Source organism: Rousettus aegyptiacus, unplaced genomic scaffold, assembly GCF_014176215.1.
Source record: "Rousettus aegyptiacus isolate mRouAeg1 unplaced genomic scaffold, mRouAeg1.p scaffold_m13_p_11, whole genome shotgun sequence".
Classification (NCBI taxonomy): Eukaryota; Metazoa; Chordata; class Mammalia; order Chiroptera; family Pteropodidae; genus Rousettus; species Rousettus aegyptiacus.
In genome coordinates, this window is record NW_023416286.1 from 63,108,326 (window position 1) to 63,129,017 (window position 20,692).

Consider the following 20,692-nt stretch of genomic DNA (forward strand, 5'->3'; position numbering starts at 1 on the left):
GATAAGAAAAATCTCCAGAACAATAAAATATATAATCATATGAATCATGCAAGTCAAAACATGAAGGTCAACACACTTTAAATATTACATTCACTCATGCAAAACTAATTTCAAATTGGAAATGGGTTTTGGAAACCTATTTTAACAGTACCTAACAAATTTTATTTACTTGTTTTAAAGAATGCATCAAAAAATAATAATTTGATGGTTTGTCCATAAAATATACTGATAACTAATAAGTTGTTCTTATAAAATAAATGAGACTATGCTGATGTCTATTTGAAGAATAAAGTATTTTGAATAAATAACTATTCTCTTTCATCTTTATCTGGCATTTAATCTTAACATATAAATCATTCACTAGTTAATTTACATGTTATGATATGGAAATACAGGAACTAGATTTAAAAAAATACGTATCATCATTATAGTTTAGCAAACACACCGATTTTACTGAAAAGGCAATAGTGTTTCCTGTGTACACTCATTATGAAAATGAAGGATAAATAAGGAATTGCTCAGGATAAAGTAAGACTAGGTATCCTGGAGGCCTTAAAGACTGCTGTTTTTCAGTAATACAATTTGGAAGTCACAAGTGTATGGAACTATGATACTATATGCACCCTCAAAGAGAGAACTTCTTTAACAAACAAATGGAAAAAGGTCCTTTAGATTTCCACTTCGGTGAACTTTTATCTTGCCATTTTTTTTTTAATCTTCCATCTCTAATGGAACCAAGTAACAAGTTAAAAATAGTTTACATGCACTGTGTCAATCTGGTGAGAAATTGAGTAGTTAGACACAAGGTGATGGCTAATATTCAACCTCATTTAGTTCTAGGGATTCTGTTTACAAAGAATATTTCCTTTGAGAATTAAATGTGTAGAGGGCTATAAATGTAGCAGGCTTAAAGTTGTCATGTCACCAAAACAATTTGTTGTATGATGTACTAAAATTTAGCAGTCTTTAGAGATTGGTTTCCAGTGATCAACTCTAAGACAAAATAGCCAGTGATCGATCATTCCCAAACCACTGCTTGGGAGTAAAATATTTCTCTTTTATTTCTATAGTGTTTTATCTTTTTATCTTAACATTCAGTTCTCTGTTGAGAAAATGGATGTGTTGCATGGGTACAATACAGACAATAATTCTCCACAATTGGAGTATTTGATAAACTGCCTATTAATTCTTCTAATACTAGCCTCAATGAAATAATCACTTAAAATACTAATAAGGAACTCTCCTGCTCCCAAACCAACATCCTTAATATTAATTTTTACTAACTAATAAACTAACATTCATGTATGTCTTTGTTTTCCAAATGAAAGTCTTCTGATCCATGATAGAACCCATCCAATGAAGACATAATCTCAATACAAAAGGGTTCACTCCTACTGAAGTAAATGAGCATGTAGTGTTTAATAAGTTTTCTAATAATTGTTGAATGTTTACTACGTGATGGCTAGTATTCTAAATTGTTTATGTGAATAATTTATTTAATTCATAAGTAGGAGGTAGGAATATTTTCAGCCACATTTTAAAGATAAGGAAACTGATACAATTAGAGGTCAATAAATGTGCCTGAATTCACATCTCTAATAAGCAGCTAATTTTTACTGAGAGCCTTGGTAGTCTGGCTCCTGAGCCTATGTTCCTAACTACTGGGCTTTACTGGCTTTCTGAATGAATGGCTGGGCTATAATGAAGGAGGGAAGATTTAAATCTATGCAGTCATGTTATACACAAATGGAAAGGTTGCACACAAATGGAAATAAAGCAGTTAGTAGGCCATCAAACTTGGAGCATTTCATTCAAGAATACATTGGTTTCTTCTGTTTCTTGCTTCTAAGGCTGCTGATTAAAATTCCATCCAAACTTAAAGATTTCTCAAGCAATCATACTTGCAATTTTTTGATTAAAGTTCATCTCCACTATATGCAAATCTATGTGAGAGATGGCTCATATGTTTTATCTATCACTGTACCCCAGTGTCTAGAACAGTGTATGTGACAGGGTAGATACCTGACAATGCTATTTTGTCTTATGCCTGATTATATTTTTGTATTTATTATGTTTTCTTATAGAATTTTAAGTATATACAAATACAGAGAATAAACATCCCTGTAATACAGTTTCCATGGTTATTTACACATACAACAAAAACCTTGTTTTATATATCGTATGACCATCTTCCTTCCATTCACTGAATTATTTTAAGCCAAATCCCAGATATCATCTCAGGTCATCTATAAATATTTCATAGAAGTTATTTTAAACAAATAAATGGAGATGCATATCACTCTTTACCTCTTTTACCAAATACTTTCTGACAATCCCATCAATCAAATGAGATCTGCCCCTTATTTGAAAGCATGTGGGAGTTTCCCTCCCCTTTCATGTCACAGAGTCTGTTTTCCTGTGCAGAGGTATGAACACGTTTTCTACCCATTTTTAGATTCTAAGTTTCTCAAAGGTGGGAACAATGTCTACTCACCTTTGTATCCCATTCAAGGTCTCTTACAGTATCTTGAACATGGAATCTAGCTTCCTGTCTTCTACCCATGACTTCCAAATTCATGTATAAGGATTCTAAAACATCACTCTTTCTGTTTCCCTTCAGCTGAGAACAAGATGATAGATGGCATTCCAAACTGAGGTACTAGACATAAAAGCAGATGGCTAAAAACTGGTTTTGAGTCCCTCATCTTGACATCTACCTAATTGTATAAAAGGATTGAGGTCAAAGAGGCCAGAGGAGAGAATTTCTTTGAAAAAACTTATTGGACTGTTGTGGCATTCCCTCAGTCATTCATCCTAAGTGACAGAGGCTTTGAGGAATCCTTGGAGTTTGTAGGATTAAAAGGGCTGGTACTTGATCCATGCCTAAGAAAATACAAGGCTTATAGCTAAAGTTCCCTGTCTAGTGTCAAAGTAAAGAGAGGTAGTTGCTCTGGGTATAGGTGTACTCCCACCAAAAGCAGGAGAGAAAAGTAAAGTTTCTGTAGTCTAAAGTGGATCATGCAGAAAAAAAGGACCTTATTAAAAGCTCTCCACAGGAATAGGCCAGAGGTTTACCATCAGATGAAGAAGTATGGAGGAAAGACATTGTCTTTAGCACAAAAAAAAAAAAGCCCTAGAACATCAACTCTTCACACGTGCCAAGCTAAGAAGCATTAATGAGAGATATCTCATTTCTGTTCCATGATACCTCCCTCTCCAAACATAGAGGAGTCAGTAACTTGGTTGGAGGACAAGGAGGGCACAAGGCTGTCACATAGACCTGAGGCTGTTCACCCCCCACTACAGGCCTCCAAGACTGAAGCAGTACCTAACAGCAAGGGGAGTAACAACTACTTTAAGTGACGTTCAGAATTTTGAATAAGTTGGACTAGACCTTTTTGTTACTGAATTTAGACTTTTTATGGTACTGAATTTGATTACTGAATATGGATTATTTATGGAACTGATAATAAAAGATCCTTCAGACACTAATCTAGTACTCCCCTTTATCCATAGGGGATACATTCCGAGATTCCCCAGTGGATGACTAAAACTGTGGATAGTACCGAACCCTACATATACTATGTTTTTCCTATATATACATACCTATGAAAAAGTTTAAGTTATATATTAGGCACAGTAAGAGATTAACAACAGTAACTAATAATAAAATAGAACAATTATAACAACATGCTGCAATAAAAGTTATGTAATATGTTTCTCTCTCTTTTTTCTCTCTCAAAATTTCTGTAATTTTCCAGGTTAATATTTTCAGGCCATGATTAACCTTATATAACTGAAACCACAGGAAGTGAAAAAGCAGATAAGGAGGGACTGCAGTAGTGACCAAAAAATTCTGAGAATTGGCTGTGATTTCATCCTAGTGAAAAAGTTTAATGAAACAGTTTCTACTGTTACCTTTCTGAGTCCAGTTCCCTGGAATGCAATGATTACATATTTAACAGGACAGTGACATAAGCCAGTGAATTAAGAGTCAGAAGAAACTTTTCAGTTCAGCAAACGAGAGACCATGCAATCATTGCAAAATTAATGGAGCATTTTTAGAAAAGACAAAAATGTGTATATTAACCTGAGAAGGATGGATATTTTCCTAGACTTTGACAGTTGTTTGGGATACCAGGGCTTAGAGCAAAGTTGTGCATCCCTTTGTTACTAACTACTGTGTTATTTTCCATAAAACCAAACTATGGGATAACTACTTCTGGCGCTACCATTTAAATAAAAATTATCTTCCAAGCAAGTATACTAGAGTAAGCCTGAAAGAGATAGTAAACAACCAATAACTGTGCAAATTTTATGTTCATTAAGAATCTGATACATCAGCCTTACCTGTACTTGTCCCACTGGACTTAGACTACATATTCTACAATGTGATAAATTTGACAGTACCTTATAATATAACTAAAAGCACACTTTTTATTTCTGCCACAAAAGACCAGAAATGTTTCAGTTCTTCCCTGATGATCGTAAACTCACACTTGTGACCTTGGGCAGACCTTGGCACTTTATCAACCCCAAACCCAAGTGCTTCGTCTGTGGTAAAGACAATCACATCTAATATGTCTTCAACCCAGAACACATGAGCTTCTTAAAGTTGTTCAGACTGTAGTTGCACTAAAAACGTCTATGGAAGTGCACCCAATGGGATATGCAGGATCTTAAGGTTAAGTCGGAGAGGGAAAACAGGCATCCAGAGTCAGCAACTTGTTTGATTCATCTCCTTTCTTCTCATTTCTCAGGCACTCAGTTTCAATTTGGACCCACATATTACCCACCGAAGTGTTTTCACCAAACCACATTCCAAATCCCCAAATCTCTTAGTTCCACTAACACAAAAAAATAAAAATTACTTTTCTTCAGAGTCCTGTTATCTCTTAAAAAGTTACTGATAGGTGTTCAATGATATTAATCAGTCTTGGCCTCTCAAATAATACAGGAGCTCTGTTATAAAAGAAACTGCAGATAAGAACAAAGAAGATGTGTGGCATATAAATGTACAAAGGATTATAAGTGCCATAACAGATTTAGACATTATGATAGAACACAAATGAGAGGATTCATTCCACTGGGACACAAGATAAATGTGGGAGTTTGGCAAAGCTACATATACAGTTGGGGAGAAAATGATTCAGTCAAAAATTATTCCATTAATAATGATCATTATTTATTCCATTAATAATGATCATTTCAAGGTCCACGGTAGATTGCTGCTGCGGGGTAAGAGTAGGGATGCCTCCTAATCACACTCTCTAAGCACCCTTCAATTCTCGACCAGAGAAGACAGGTATGAAAACAGTAATGGTTATTGAGAAGGTATAGTTCAATAATATATGAACCCTGATCGAATAAGTAGAAATTACAAGGGAAAAAAGAAATAGGAAAGAAACTGATGTTTAAGTCATGAAGAACATGCTGCCTTTGTACAAGCAACTAATTGTTACATTAATGAAATTCATTGTGAGTCCCGATCATTTTTGAAAATGTAGTCCATAACATTTGGAAACTTGGCCAGGTGTTTAAATAATAAATAAATAAAATTTAATTGAATACACCAAGATCAGGAAGGAAAAGAAAGATTGAAGATGAAGTCACTTTTCAGACAGATGACGGGTCAAAGAAAAAATAATTGAGGTGAAAAAAACTATGATCAGGAAAAATGTCATTGTCTGGGTGAAAAGAAAACTGATAATAGATAAATATAAAATCTTGGTAATTTCTAAGGTTTTATACTTTTATTCGAGTCTTAAAAATTCATTTATAATATGTTGAAAAGGGGCACCTTATCATAGGAGTTCAAGAAGAAACACTGTATTACTAAAGAAGCATTATGAAACATTAACTAAGTCAAGACAAAGTAGAATTCATGTGGATTATTAATTTTACTAGGATACTTAACAGTAACTCACTAGTTTAAGAGTTGTGGAAGTCATAAATTCCTGAGGATTGAAGAAGAGTTATTGGATTATCTGTCTATTAATGAAAAGGGAAAAAGAAATCCCTTGTAATTAAGTAGCTGTCTCCTAAACTTCAAAATTCAGAAAGATGAGTACAAACCATCCAACAATCAAGTTGCAATCACAAAGAACTGAGAACAGAGTAGGGACTGACATGCCTTTTAGAGAACAATTTTGTTTCATCATGGAGACAGGATGGGTAGATAAGGACTTTAAGAGATGAAGACTACATGGATTTCAGTAAAACATTTTCATCTTAAATTAGAAATTGTTTGAACTTTTGACTTCGATGCTGTTTATGCAGTCTTTAAAATCATCTTAATTAAAATAGCTTTTGCTTCATGAATTAAACACTCCTTATATACTACAGATATTCAAGATATTTTCATCTATAATTACAAAAGAATTCCACCTCTTTTGATGAGCACAAAGGTGATTTCACCCAATTTTATGAGATTGTCATAATATTGAAACAATCTGCATGGTTCTCCTATTATTTAAAGCAGTGTGTCTGTGCACATAAATAATCTTATCAATCATCTCCTAAAAAGTGCCTTCAGGAGAAGAAATACAGCCAAACTAATCAGTTTGCTCTTATAATGAATAATAGACTCAATTTATCCTATTGATGTGCTTGGCATAATTCCTCTGGAATGAACTTGATGAATATTTTAATCCACCTTTAAAAAAAAGAAAAACCTCTATCATCCTCAAATGGAGTATAGATTCACCTGACATTCATTTCTTCAAAATTATGTGGCATTATTTATCTTAACGAACTGCAGGTCTCTGAAACGAATACCTTGTATGCGGGAGGTCTTAGTGCTTTCACACACTGATCATTGTTATATTTTGTATTTTCCTCAAGGAAACGTAGTTAAAAATTCAATATTCTAATATACTGAAGCTTTTCTAGTAAATTCAATAGTTCAGTATTGAACCATGTCCATTAATGCCTTGACAAGACTATATCACAAAATTACTGTGAAAATCAAAGTTGGTTGGAAATTGAAATAATACTCATGTCAAAAAGAATTATAAAAATAAAACGACGATGCTCTAAAATACTAATGTCACTGTGACACGTTTTTATTAAACATAAATACAATGAAAATAAAAAAATAAAAGACTCCTAGTACTTTTTAAGTATATTAGTAGTTTTTATGTAACTGTACAGAAATATTCTACGCAAAAGCAATATCAATTTTTTTTATTTTTTCAAAATGGCTGGTAAAATATGTAATATTCCATTTTAACTATATTTACTCAATAATTATTTGAAAGTATCCCACATTAGCAGGTATAAATATGAATAATTTTTGACTGCCACATAATATTCCATGGTGAATATATTAACACTGAAAAAACCAGATATGATAGATATTTAGATTTTAGCATTGGCTTTGCATTGAAAAAAGTTATGTTCTATTATGTTCTAATATATACTGAGAATTGACTAAGCCATGGAAAAAATTACAATTTAAATTATATTTTAAGAAGTCAAAGTACACATGAGAGTTTTCTCTGAATCAAATAGAAAAGAAAACCCATCCAAAGTAAGCACCCAATGCTTACTTTGGAGCATTAAGGAGTAAAGTTGTGGGGGAACTAAATGCGATAATCCTTGTGAAGGCTTATTTTACTGTTAGAAAATAATCTGGGCTGAAAAAGCATCCATTTGGAAGTAGCCCAGACATGGTATGGGGAACCACTGTCTGGGGTGAGTCAAGAGGTAAGGGAGTAGGCTGAGGACCCATGGGAAAGGGATGGAAGAGAAATATCATCTGGGAAGGGAAAATGTCAGTTAATGTGATGAGGTAGAATGGTTGTTTGAGAAAAGATTAAGGCAAAGTGAAAGGTGTCCACAGAAGAGTGGAGTTGTGCAGCACATGTGGAAGTGGTTGCCAGACAAGAGGCCAGGGTGCTACAGGAAGAGGGAGGACCTGAGCTGGAAACAAATTAGAATAATGAGAAGCACTCTCTTTATCAGAAATGTCAACACTTACCATAGATAATTCTTGCTAAAGATGAGCTTTCTTTATCTAAAAGCAATGATGAGGTCTTAAAAATATTATATAGAAGAAAATATATTCTTTGTGTTGAAAATGCTATCCCTCTTAAAAGTTTTCTCAAATCGTTTATTTCTTAGTCAGTATTTCCTATTATATGAACCCAGACTAAACAGTCAGAGAGGAATGGGACAAATTGAAACTAAGATTCTTACAGTTCTAGAATCAAATGATATAATATAATGTAATATAGTATATCAAATCTATTCATATTGCATAATAAATCTTTCATTAATCACCATGAGATTCTCTTAGCACCTGTAGAAAAATTGTTAATACACAAATTTTCATTCTAGTTTGAACAAAGTGAAAAGACAAAATATAACTAAAAATAGAATTTATTTTACTAGATCTAAGTGGCAGAAATTTTGACACGAATACTATAATACTACATGCAAAGTAATATGCATGCCATGACTAAATGCTCTCAGTAAAGGCAAGAAAGATATATTTAGAAAATATATTCCAACACCCAAAGAGCATAAGGAAAAGAAAAACTATAGCCATATCAGTCAAATATTTTATTTAAATTTAATTATAGTTTCTGTCTTTAATAATTTTTCTTTGAAATCTAAGACTTTCTAGAGATATTTAGATATAAACTACAAATTAATCATTTAATAAAACAGGAATGTAACCTTTAACTATAAAGAATATGAATGCCCAGAAATAAGTAAATAATTTTTGTTATATAAAAGCAATTTTATATTAAAATTAATTCCAGTATATGTTTATCATAGTAATTTTATTTACTAAATGGACATTTTAAATGAACTCATCACTCCTATGGTAACTAAACCACCTATCTACACATAGAGTAGGCGCGTTTGTAAATCAGAAAGTTTAACACCCTATCTTTCTTTGCACATTGCTCAAGGTAAAATACATTAACACATTCTAATCCAAACACAACACAAACCTACATTCTATAATAATCACCATCACTGGAAAATCAAAGGACTAATTTTTCAGCTAATTACACTGACCACTGTAATATATTATGGAGAAAGAAATTAAGACTTTCCAAAATTCAGGGGATTACTTGAAAGTATAATCTGTTGTAGGAACCAAAGAAAAAGAAACTGTCAAAGGAGATCTAGACAGTGAGAAAAAAGATAGAAGTTAATTTTTCTCCTAAATCTGAGGAACAACTGACAGTATGCAAATAAACAATGCTTCAAAGATACATACACAAAAGTTACTCCCACTCTTACACAGATACACAGACAGACACATACATTAAGAGACCCTCATAGAACAGAGATATTACTAGTGCAGATTCACAAATCTACATATTAATGAACATCTACACAGGTATTCACATTTCACCTAATTCTCTCACTTTCTAATACTCATACAGTAAAACTTTAAAAAAATTAGATAATTGATAAATAAGGTAAATAGAAGGCAAGTAACGCTTGATAGAAAAAGTAGAATTTTAGGGTAGAGCATGGATAGGTAGAAAAAAAAAAAAAGACAGAAGTTTCAAAATACCACTGAATGCTATTGTATTTCTAACATGTCAAAAGGATCACATTTATTTTTAATAAACTAAAGAGATGGAATGAATGTATAATCCCACCTGTGTGACAAAATTTCATTGGAGTAATTCATTCAAGATCTGGGGAAAGAAAGGACAAATGAAAGCAGCCACTATGTTTTCACAGACCACTAGACATAAAATACCTTTTTACTATATCTTCTCCATTCCAGCACGGCAGTCCATCAGCAGCAGCTAAGTCATTAACACAAAGCTGATCAGCCAGGGCCCCATAAAACGTCCTATGAAGTCGAAGGCTGTTGATAAATTCTCTGAATGGAAAAAACAAACAAACAAACAAAGAAAATAATTACAATCAAAAATCCATCACAAATGCCACTAGCTTAGTACAGAGGAGATCATTTCTGGACTAAAATGGAAGGGTCGGAGTAGGAAATATTGAAAGAAAAGCAAACTTCAGAATTCCTGGCGTGATTGGTTGAAATGTAGCAATTATGAAATCGTATCCTTCACTGAAATTTAAAAATATAATTCTTTTTAAAATGAGGCCAAATAGGAGTGTTGGTTATATGTTATAGCTGAAATGACCAGTTGAAAAAATAAATATGATTTTGACAGCACTGATGTTCAACTGTGTTAATTTTATACATCTCTCTCTTACTGGTGTTCAAAGAACAATTTTATTTTTGAGAACTGCTGGAATTGTAAATAGCCATTAATCTGCAGGAAGGATAACTGTAATTTTCAAATATGCAGCATCCAAAATCACAGAGATCAGGAGGATTTCCCACGGCAAGTGTTTGGTGAGTATTTAATAAAATTTTTAACAAAGCTTGACCAGATAAATGATAACAAAATGGTGGCAGAAAGCATAAATCTGACTCAAATCTCATGCTCAATTTTTTAAAAAAGGTTCGTTTCCTTACTAGCACAGTAACTACTTATTTATACTTTAAGTCAGTTCTCTCTACTAGAAAATATGTCCCTTGATGATGCTATATCCCTACTGACTGGGGTGCAAGAACAAATATCAGCTCTCATGTTGCAGCTACTAAAACATAAGTGGAGAAGCTGACTGGTTCTTTCCTACAGAGGTAGAGTTCAATGAATAGAAAGATGTGTCCTGACCCTATTCACTATACATGACCACTATTTGGAATCAAAGTGTCTTCTAGAAATGAAGACCCCTGGCACAAACTGTTAGAATGTTGAGACCTCCAAATTGATAGTATAAAACTAAATACATATTATGTTATGAAACCCAAACATTCTATTCCAATTTTGGTTAATGGCACCCTTGTTTCATTTATCACATCACAACCCATAGATCATAATGGGGAAACCTTTACTTTTTATTTATTTATTTATTTTTTTTTTTTGCAGTCTCCTTTCCCAGTGCTACTCCAATCGCTTAGTCCAAGCTCTATCATTTCTCTTTGGAATTATTACACTATGATTACATACCTTCAATCTTTTTCTCTAACAGTCACCTCCCATCCTCCCTGAAAGCCATCTTTTAAAATTCAGATCTGATATTCCACAGATTACATCACTCACTTGCTTAAAATTATCAATGGCTCTCCATTCTCCACAGCATGAAATCCACATTTCTTGGGAAGACATCTACGGCACCCTCTCGTTTCAATTTCAGCAGCAGCCCAAATCATACTTTAGGTTCCCACGAAAGAGAGATACTTGCTGTTCCTCAAATACACCTTTGTGCCTTTGCATACATTCTCTCTAAAAGGATTGTATCCTAGAAGATGCTCACTTATTCTGTAAATCATCCACTATCCATTATTTGCCACTAAATAGGGAACACTACTAAGTACCAAGCACTGATTGGGCACTAGGAATTCAGAGCTACACTAGACAGTTTCTGCTTTCTAAGAATGCACATTCTGCTGAAAGTCTACAATAATAATACAGTATTAATAGTGCCACATTTGAGGACAAAGAAGGAATCAGAAAATATTTACAAAACAAGGTATTACTTTAGTGTTCCACGTAAAGAAAAAAAACAAGCAAATGACAAAATCAAAATAAGCAAGGATAAAGAGGAAAGAATATTGTGTTTTTAGAGGAAGAAAATACAAGAATGTAAAAAAAAAAGAAGAAGAATAAGAAGCATGTCAGTGAGCATCATGAAAATTGATAGATTTGAAAGATGCTAAGAATCTAGAATTGATAGGTAAGGTAAAACTTTTAAGGAAACTTCTTAGACACACTTCTTGGAGACTGAGGAGGTTGTAGTCATTCACTAGGATAAAAAATAAAGGGAAATATCACCTTCTCAATCCACACTGTACTTACCCTATTCAACAATATCATCTTTGTACATTCCACTTTCTATTTTAGTATATACTATGTACTTAGTTAATAAGTTTTATTGTTTTTTATCTGTCTTCCTACTCTGGAATAAAAGACTCAGGCAGAGAGGGTTTTTTTTGTTGTTGTTTTTTTTTTTTTTTTTTTTTTTTAGTTTGTTTTGTTCACCATTATAGATCTTAAAGCAGTGGTGGAGGTATATAGCAAGCTCAATAAATAATTATTAAGTTAATGAGTGAAAGCTAATTAATAATTGATTCATTCTCTACATGTTCAGTTTGAGATTTCTTTGGAATATTCAGAAAGAGAAATAAAATAGAAGACTACTTTCAAACTTAATATGTGGAACATCATCCGGGGATCTTACCAAAATGTATATTCAGATTTAACAGTTCTGGGGGAGGGCCCAAGAGTCTACATTTCAAGGAAGCACTCAAATGATGCTGAAACTACTGGTTCAAAAACCATAACACCATGGAGGTTTGCTTTTAGCTATGTGACCTTGGAACTCAGGGCACTAGACATGTGATGTAAGGTTTAACAACTATAAAGGTGATGACTGAAGTGGTGAATATGGATGAAATCTCTCAGGCAAATAAAATGCAATTGGCCAAAAGGACTCAGAAGTAGAAAAAGCAAAGGAAGAAAAACTTTAATGTCAGAGAGCAATGAAAACTAAAGAATGAGGGAATCTGAAGTTAGAGTCTCCCCAGTACAAAATGCTATTACGAGAGGATAACGAAAATACTGAAAATGTTTTTTTTTTCTAATATATGGTGACCATAATTGTTATGAACTGACTTGTGTTCCCATAAAATTCATATGCTAAAGCCCTAATCCTCAATGTGACTGTATTTGAAGACAGGGCCTTTAAAGAGGTAAGTAAGCTTAAATGAGGTCATATGGGTGGGTCCTACTCTGATATGACTGACATCTTAAAAAGAAGAGATGCCAGGGGTACACATGCACAGAGAAAAGGCTGTGTGAGGACACAGTGAGAAGGTGGCCATCTGCAAGCCAAGGAGAGAAGCCCCAGGAGAAACCAAATCAGTCAACACCTTGATCCTGGACTGCTAGCCTTCATAACTGTGAGAAAATTAACTTCTGTTGTTTAGGCCACCAAGTCTGTGGTATTTTGTTACAGCAGCCCAAGGTAACTAATACAATAGTTAAAGCACTTGAAGTAGGCTAATAGACTTCATATTTGCAGTATGATGAGCATTAAAAAGAGTGTGAAAAACTGGAAGAGGAGAGTCCCAAAGAGGAAAATTAACAGTTTCATTTGTGTGCATGCTTGTTTGGATAAGGAAGAGATCTGTGTGTGAAAGAGAAGGAGATAAGAAGAGCACGGTGTCATTAGCTTGTTCGCAAATATCCTAATTCTCTATCTTGTGGACACAAAGCCTATCTGAGGCTAACTCTGGTTGTGTGACTTGCTCTGGGTTCCAATAATTATATGCAGAAGTGATATATGTTCTTTCCAGGCTTCAGCTTTAAGGACCAATGTGGCTTTGCCAACTTCTATTTCCCTGTGTTGTGAAGAGAGGCAACATTTCTCATGTTGGCCACTCTGTCATGCTGAGGTTTATTAAAGCCAGGAGAACTTGAATGGTGCCTCCAGCTGTTCTTAGATGGGCATAGATGCTAACAAAAACTTTTTTCCTCCTAAACTAGTGATAGTTTGGAGTTATTTGTTACCACATCATGATTTTGTCTCTTAATTGATACAAAGATAGCAAAAGCAAATTAATAATTCAAGGGTCCCAAATTCTGAAGAGAGGATGATTACTAAAAGCAAGGAGGGAGGTTATCTTTGGCGCAAAATTCTCTGAGGCTAACATAATGGAAGAAATACTATGTGAATGTTGAGATAAGGCTTGGTTTGTGAGAACAGAAATTTGAGGGGAGATCCTACATTGGAACTCTATATTGTGTTGTTTGGCAGTTTTTAGGCCACAGGAATTGAGAGTAGTATGCAAAAGGTGGTTACATGAAGGCCCAGGGGATCTATGTTGGATACAGAAAAAAATAATTGGTGGGAAATGAAGGAGTTAAAACACTAGTAGCCAGAGTGAGGTCAAACAATTTATCTACCACCACAGAGCCAATTAATGTCGATCCTATTATCAGAATTCACACTTCGGTTCTCAGCTCAATACTGGGTCTACTATACACCAGCCTCCCTTTCCAGCTCTATATGAACCGTCTCAATGAATAAAATATTACTATTCTTTGGATGATTCAAAATTTAGATTGCTGGGAGGGTGACTACAAACATACAATTACTTTTCTACAGCCATGAGAATATTTCCAGTTAAAATTAGGAGCATAACAAATGCAAGGAGATGTTAGAAGTTCCAGCTAATTATCCTTGAGGGGCTGTGTTACATATGCCAGTTTTTCATCTTGATTTTAAAACATTTCTAGAATACAGAAATAAATACAATTATAAGAGTACCAGTTTGAAAATATTTTTTTAAAAATGGGAAAACATTATTTGCCAGAATATTTATTCAAAGCCAGTATGTGAGCACCACATACAGATTCATAATTTCTCATTTGGGCTTGCAACATCTAACACATGACATCCCTGCCTCTAGTTTTACACACCCATCTTCCGTTCACTACATGTCCCATGCTTTAACAAGAATTAGCTTTAGAAATCAGCCATATCACTTTCCTGTCTTAAAATCCTAACAATTCAGGTGAAATGTCTTGCCATGGCACTTAATCTCTCCACTCTTTGCCCCTAGCCAGTCCTCTTCCATTCCCCTCACACGTCCGAGCTAAAACCCACACACTTACATTACATAAGATAGCTCAATATTTACTGGATAAGATTCCAAGTTTAGCAGGTGCAGTTTCCTCTACCCAGAATTGCCTTTTCCTCCCACTTCACTTCTTCCAATCTTCTACCAATCCTTGAAGATCTAGTTTAAACCTCGTCTCCTCTCTAACCCCTTTCCTGACCCGCCTGTGAAGCTCTTGTTGGTTCATCCTATTTCTCGCATGGCCCTAGACATCTATTTTACAGACTGGCTATTTGGTATTATCGTTCCTCTGTTTATATGTCTGCCTAACTGATTAGAGGGTGTGTTTTCTAAAGGCAAGAATCACATCTTCTTTACATCCCCAGGACTTGGATCATAGTTTGATATCCAAAAAGCATTCAAAAAATTCTTGTTGAATTGGTCCTAAATTCAAATTTAATTTGTAACAGCTTCCAAAATTAGAAGTTTCTACAAAAAAAAAAACAAACAAACAAACATTTTTTAAAATGATAATGATAATTTAAAATCCTTAAAGAGAACAGTCGACTTGGAGAACTTTAAATTAGGAGAAATATTAGAGACCTTCCTGATGCATTGCATTAGAAAATGGAAGAAATCTAAAGGGCAGGACCACGAGCTATGTCAGATTCTACTAAACAGGCTCAAGAAAGATTATTTATGTGATGTTGAAACTAATATGTACTGACACTTTAATATTTAGTCGCAGCATTGTGTAAGATAGCTATCATAATTAATATATCACAGAGACATTGCATCATAAGAAAGAGTTAAAAGAGCCTTAGAGATCATCTGTTCTAATAGCTCACTGTCCTAACTGCACTTTATCATTACTAAGAAAACGTGTCAACCGTGCACCTAAATTTCTCCCTCAGACTTTCAGATTTATTGGTCTGAGTAGGACCCAGGCATTCAGGTTTTTCTGAAAGTTTCCTACAAGATCCTAAAGCGCAGCCAGGGAGGGGAGCTAATGATTTAGTCCAACTCTCCTATTTTATAATTAAGGAAAATGAAAGTCAGACAAGTGAAAAGACTTGAGACAAGTGACAAAGTTATTTAGTCGGGCCTTTAGTCAATGCAGACCTCTTTGTTTAATTAATTAATTAAAATCCCATCACTTGACAATGTCTGGCTGATATTGGATGTTTGATTAACCAAAGTTGAATGAGTCTTTATATAGATGAATATTTCCATCTGTTTTTAAATTTTTACAGTTATTATCACAGTTTTACCAGAACACACTTATTATTAGATTGATAAACTAGAAAGCAGATACTTCACTTCTTCCTGCCAAAATCGGCACTTAGAAAGCAAAATGTTTAGACAGGATTTATCTGTATATGTCTACCAGTCTGAATGGTCTGGTGAAGGAAGCAGGGAGTGGGGTAAATTCTGATCACTGGCTAATGAACAGCTTTGTACACTGTGCTAGCACAGCAAAGAGGAAAAAAGCTGCAGCACAATTGCTCATTCATAGCTTACAGCCTTGTTTGCCCTGAGCTTACTGAAGGCAAGAGAGAAACATGAACCAGCATAGTTATTGCTTCATTGCTTCCCATGCCCTTGAGGCCAGCAGTACCAGCAAGGTCTCCTGATATGTCACGTGGCCAAAAAAAATAAAAAATAAAAAATAAATGCAACTCACCATGAAGTTGTCATTTGTTATGCTGTCATAGGAATGCCCACTTACTTTTGTAAAACCAAGCAGCACTTCCAATTGGCTGTATCATTGTAGTTGACTTAAATCATTTTTAATGATAAAAATAACATCTTTATCTGAGTAGCAAAATAACTAAAAGGCACCTGAAGAACAAGTTAATATCTGTCCCTCTGTAGTTCTTACACCCCTCACTCCCGAGATAACCAGTGTTAACAGCCTAGTGTGCTTTCTTCAGCTTCTTCTATGTGTACACTAATAAGTAACTAAAAACAGAAGATATAGAGATGGTCTGGTCTTGCAAAACTCGGACCAAGTCACACACACGTGAAATTGGCTTTTCTCACTTGACTGTACATCACGGAGCCCTCTCAGGTTAATAGTTTCAATCTTACTTATCTTTCTATCGCTGTATAGTTGTCCATAACCTGGATATAGCAATACTAGCATAATCCATCAAAACATTCCACTAAGGTAACTTACACTTTAACTTATAAATCTGATGTTTCTCATTCGTATGGTTTGTAGAGTGACAACCATGTGCTCCAAACTGCTGATCTTCTAAGGGCTGTTTTCACTTAAGCATATGGCTCTGATCTACATTTGACTTTGCATTTCATTTCATTAGACGTTGCTGGAAACAGCTACATTCAAAAGGCACACCACTCAATATTATGTCTTCATCTAACGGGAACTCGCTTTAATTTAAAAACGTTTATAAACTGTCATATATTGCACTTCCCTTCCTTTTTTCCATTGAACACAATAAAAAAAAAAAGAGACTATTTCTAATTTTGACCAAAGTTAATTATCTGGACAAGTGTTGGAGAAGAATCTTATTTTCAAAAGGAACATTTCTCTGTGGATTGTCTCAGACCACACATTTCTTTATTTAATGACGTGTATTGATTTTTTTTTTTTACCCTAAAGTCAGTCCACACATAACACAGAACACAAATTAAAAGCAGTGCCTCACACACTGTTTGAAAATATCTATAGAACAAAGGTCAAATGTGCAGTTTGCTAGTTAATGGCCTGAAGCAAAGTTAAGGTTAATGTGGCACTAATGAGCAGGCTCACCCCTGTAGAGATGTCTGACCACAGTTGTCAAACAGTAGACTTTTAAAATGTCACTCCTTGCTCAGCAGAGGAAATGTATAATTACATGTTTCTAGATAAGATCTATTTTCTCTTGCTAATCTGAATCTATATTTAATCATTTCACTTTACTCTCAACTAAGTTACTTTATTTGACAAAATATTTTTATAAATCTTTAGGACACAAAAATATTTGGATTTCTATTCTATAGCAGTAATAGTTCTCATAAATGTTTGAAAATACTTAAATTTATACAGTAAGATCGGCTACAGGGAGAATCGAAATTTAGTTTCTTGGCTGTTTTTTATACAGACTTCGTAACGCCTGGAGAGATGGGAGGAGAGAGTGACTATGACACTAAGAAGTAATGCAATATGTGGCACCAGGCACATTTATCACAAATATAAATGTGTTTCAAGCACATTGTACTCATATTTGATTAAAAAGAAAAATGCTGTTTTTTCTAAAGGAGTAACTCAGAAAGTCTGCTCTCTGAACCCCACCTGAACTCACTGCTCATTAGGGAAGCTGTGACCTAAAGATCAGCACCATTCTCAAAGGAAAGGATTTTTTTTTTTTCTGACTAAATGATTCCAGGTTTTTTCCTCCTCATAGGAAGTCTTCTTGTTCATGTGGCATGATTTCCCCTCATTATAAGATTTACTGTGCTTTCTCAACAAAACTGAAGGAGTTAAGATGGGTGGTAGGTTAGGGAGCACCAGAGAAAGTAATGGGAAGGAAAAATGGAAAGGAGCGCTGATAATATGCTAATATCCTTAGATACCTTTTGCGGAGGCTTCTTTTTCTGATAGGTGCTGCATGTTTGACTCTCGCTGGTAGTGATTTTACCCTAGCTCTCAGCTGGACATTCACATTCATCTATACAATTAGTATAGACACCGCTATTCCCCACTTTTCAGTAATACTCCAAACCCAATACATTACTATTTAATGTCCCAATAAAAAGCACCCTTTCTGAAAGCATCCTCCTCTAAAAAAGAGTGATTTAAACCTGATGTCAAAACTTGGTTTTCAAAACCAGCTCTCATCTCATTTACCCATGTTGTAAAAATGTACCTTAAAATGCACTGACTCTGTTCTCCATTAAAAAGGACTTTAAACAAAGACCTTAGCTCATTTATAAAAATAAACACTGAACCAGGTTCCAATATTTAAAGAAATCAGATAGTATTAAGGAAATTGAGCATCCATTCCAAAAAAAAAAAGATATGATATAATATCTCCTACCTCATAACTTTTTATTTTAATAAAAATATGCAATTTTTTGTTCAGTTCTATAAACTTCAGGAAGCAGGCTGTTGGTTTTTCAATAGAGAAAAATTTGAGGACATGATGGAGTCAAGAACAACCAGTAGATTAGCCAATATTTGCAAATCTAATGATTCTAACATAAGTCATTCACCCAAAGAATCATTTTGAGTACCTATATTTTGAAATTCAGAGTTTTAGGTAAAATCTTGAATATTATTCTCTCTTTGCAGTAATATATTTTCTGTGGTTGCAAACATTTTAACTATAAATTCCATGACTTAGGGGACAACAGAACAAATTCTGGACAATATTTCCCTTTCTTAGCATTAGCAGGTGATTAATAAAATACTTTCCCTTTAATAATCTGCCAATAAAAGGGCTCTTCCTTATTTGTTTTTTTCCTTTTTCATTTTGTGATTTCAATCAGCTATTCCTGGTCTCCTCCATCCATGAACTTATTTGATTGATTAACAACATTTTTCTTGCTTGTATTTTCAGTCAATGTATATCTCTGACTGCTAACCCTTATGTTCCTGGACTGTGGTATAAAGATAGAGTTAGGGTCAGGAAATCTATAATAATAAAGTTCAGAGAAAATGAGATATTTTAGTCTTCAATTTTATTTCTATTACTCTAGCAAGTTTCATTTTGGAAAAAAAAATGTTTTAAAATATTACATGTGAGCCAAGTATTACTGTATTCCTAATTTCTGGTGGGTGGTATAGAATACTACTGACCAGGGTTGAATAATTTATAATATCTTTTATTGAATTATAACATCAAATATTTTCCATGTGATAGGAAATAAAGTAATGCATTCTTCCATTATGATTGTTCGTATATCTGTTTATATAAGCATTTACTTACACTGGAAATATAGACAAACTGAATACAACAAAGATTATAAATCCTTTGGGTTTACTCAGTTTGCAGGACCTCAAAGCTGTACTGGTCTCCTGACAAGATCTTTGCTGAAGAAGGGTAAAACCAACACAGCAAAAACAGCACCTTTACCTGTTAACATTCAAAAGTCATCACACAGAATGAATCATATTTTTGAGATCCTAGCTTGATCTTAAGTTCAGTGACTCTATAAATATGAGTCTAAATAAAAATCATCATCCTGAAATCGCCTTCAATTTTTCATCAGTTGCACTTCCAAGCAAAAGATTCCACACGTGATTCTAGAGAGCCTGGTGTGCCTCAGAAATGGTTAATCTAAATTTGTGTCTTGGAGTAAAGATAGGAGAAAAAAGCAGTGCTTCTGTAAAATGATATAATCCATTCTGGAAACATATTTCTTCTACTTTAAGGACAACTGGGGAGGATTTTGTACTTTTATCATTTCCATTCAACATGCAAATGTCTCTTGATGCTACCTGCTCCTCATTTTCCCCTATTATTGTATACATCAGTTAGACACTTTCAATGCCATTGATAGATTTAAACTGATGAAAATGTTCTTTGCTAAGCAAACCAAGTGAAGGAAAGTACTTCATACTCTTGCTGTAGATGGAGCATATATGATGCTCTAAATACAATTAATTTTGCTACCTTAGTAAAAGAAATGAGACTTACTCATTATCCTGATTTAGGCCTCATAGACTCTGCTAAAAATTCTGAAATAGCTTTCATACATTCCTATAAAAATCAGCAGTTTCAATATGACACCACTTTAAACCTTCCTCACCTCTTCAAGAAATTGAGTGAAAAAAAAAAAATAGGGACTGAATTTGAGGTTCTTTTCAAAGAAAAAAGAACAGAAGATTCCATTTTTGTGAGGAGAAAAAGGAAAGAAAGAAAACACACTCTCACATATATTTGACAGGGAGAATTCCATTCACAGTTCTCTTAGTAGAGAGATATCTGGAGCATATAAATGAGAAAACCCTACAGTCATGATTATAAAGACCACTGGCAATTCCTTAGCTCATCTAGCAAAGCTGCTGCTGGGAAACAAAGTTTCTGAAGAATCAGTTTGAAAACTATCCAATATAAAGGT

The 20,692-nt window shown here is 34.1% G+C and overlaps 1 protein-coding gene across 3 annotated transcripts in view; it reads right to left on the reverse strand.

Annotated features, from left to right (window-relative positions):
• GPC5 (glypican 5) overlaps positions 1 to 20,692 on the reverse strand; it is a 1,092,178-nt gene that overhangs the window by 842,428 nt on the left and 229,058 nt on the right. For all 3 annotated transcript variants that reach the window (XM_036228874.1, XM_036228873.1, XM_016123592.2), the window contains exon 5: positions 9,731 to 9,856. In XM_036228874.1, the coding sequence (XP_036084767.1) occupies positions 9,731 to 9,856 (126 nt within the window). The remainder of the gene's footprint in view (positions 1 to 9,730; positions 9,857 to 20,692) is intronic.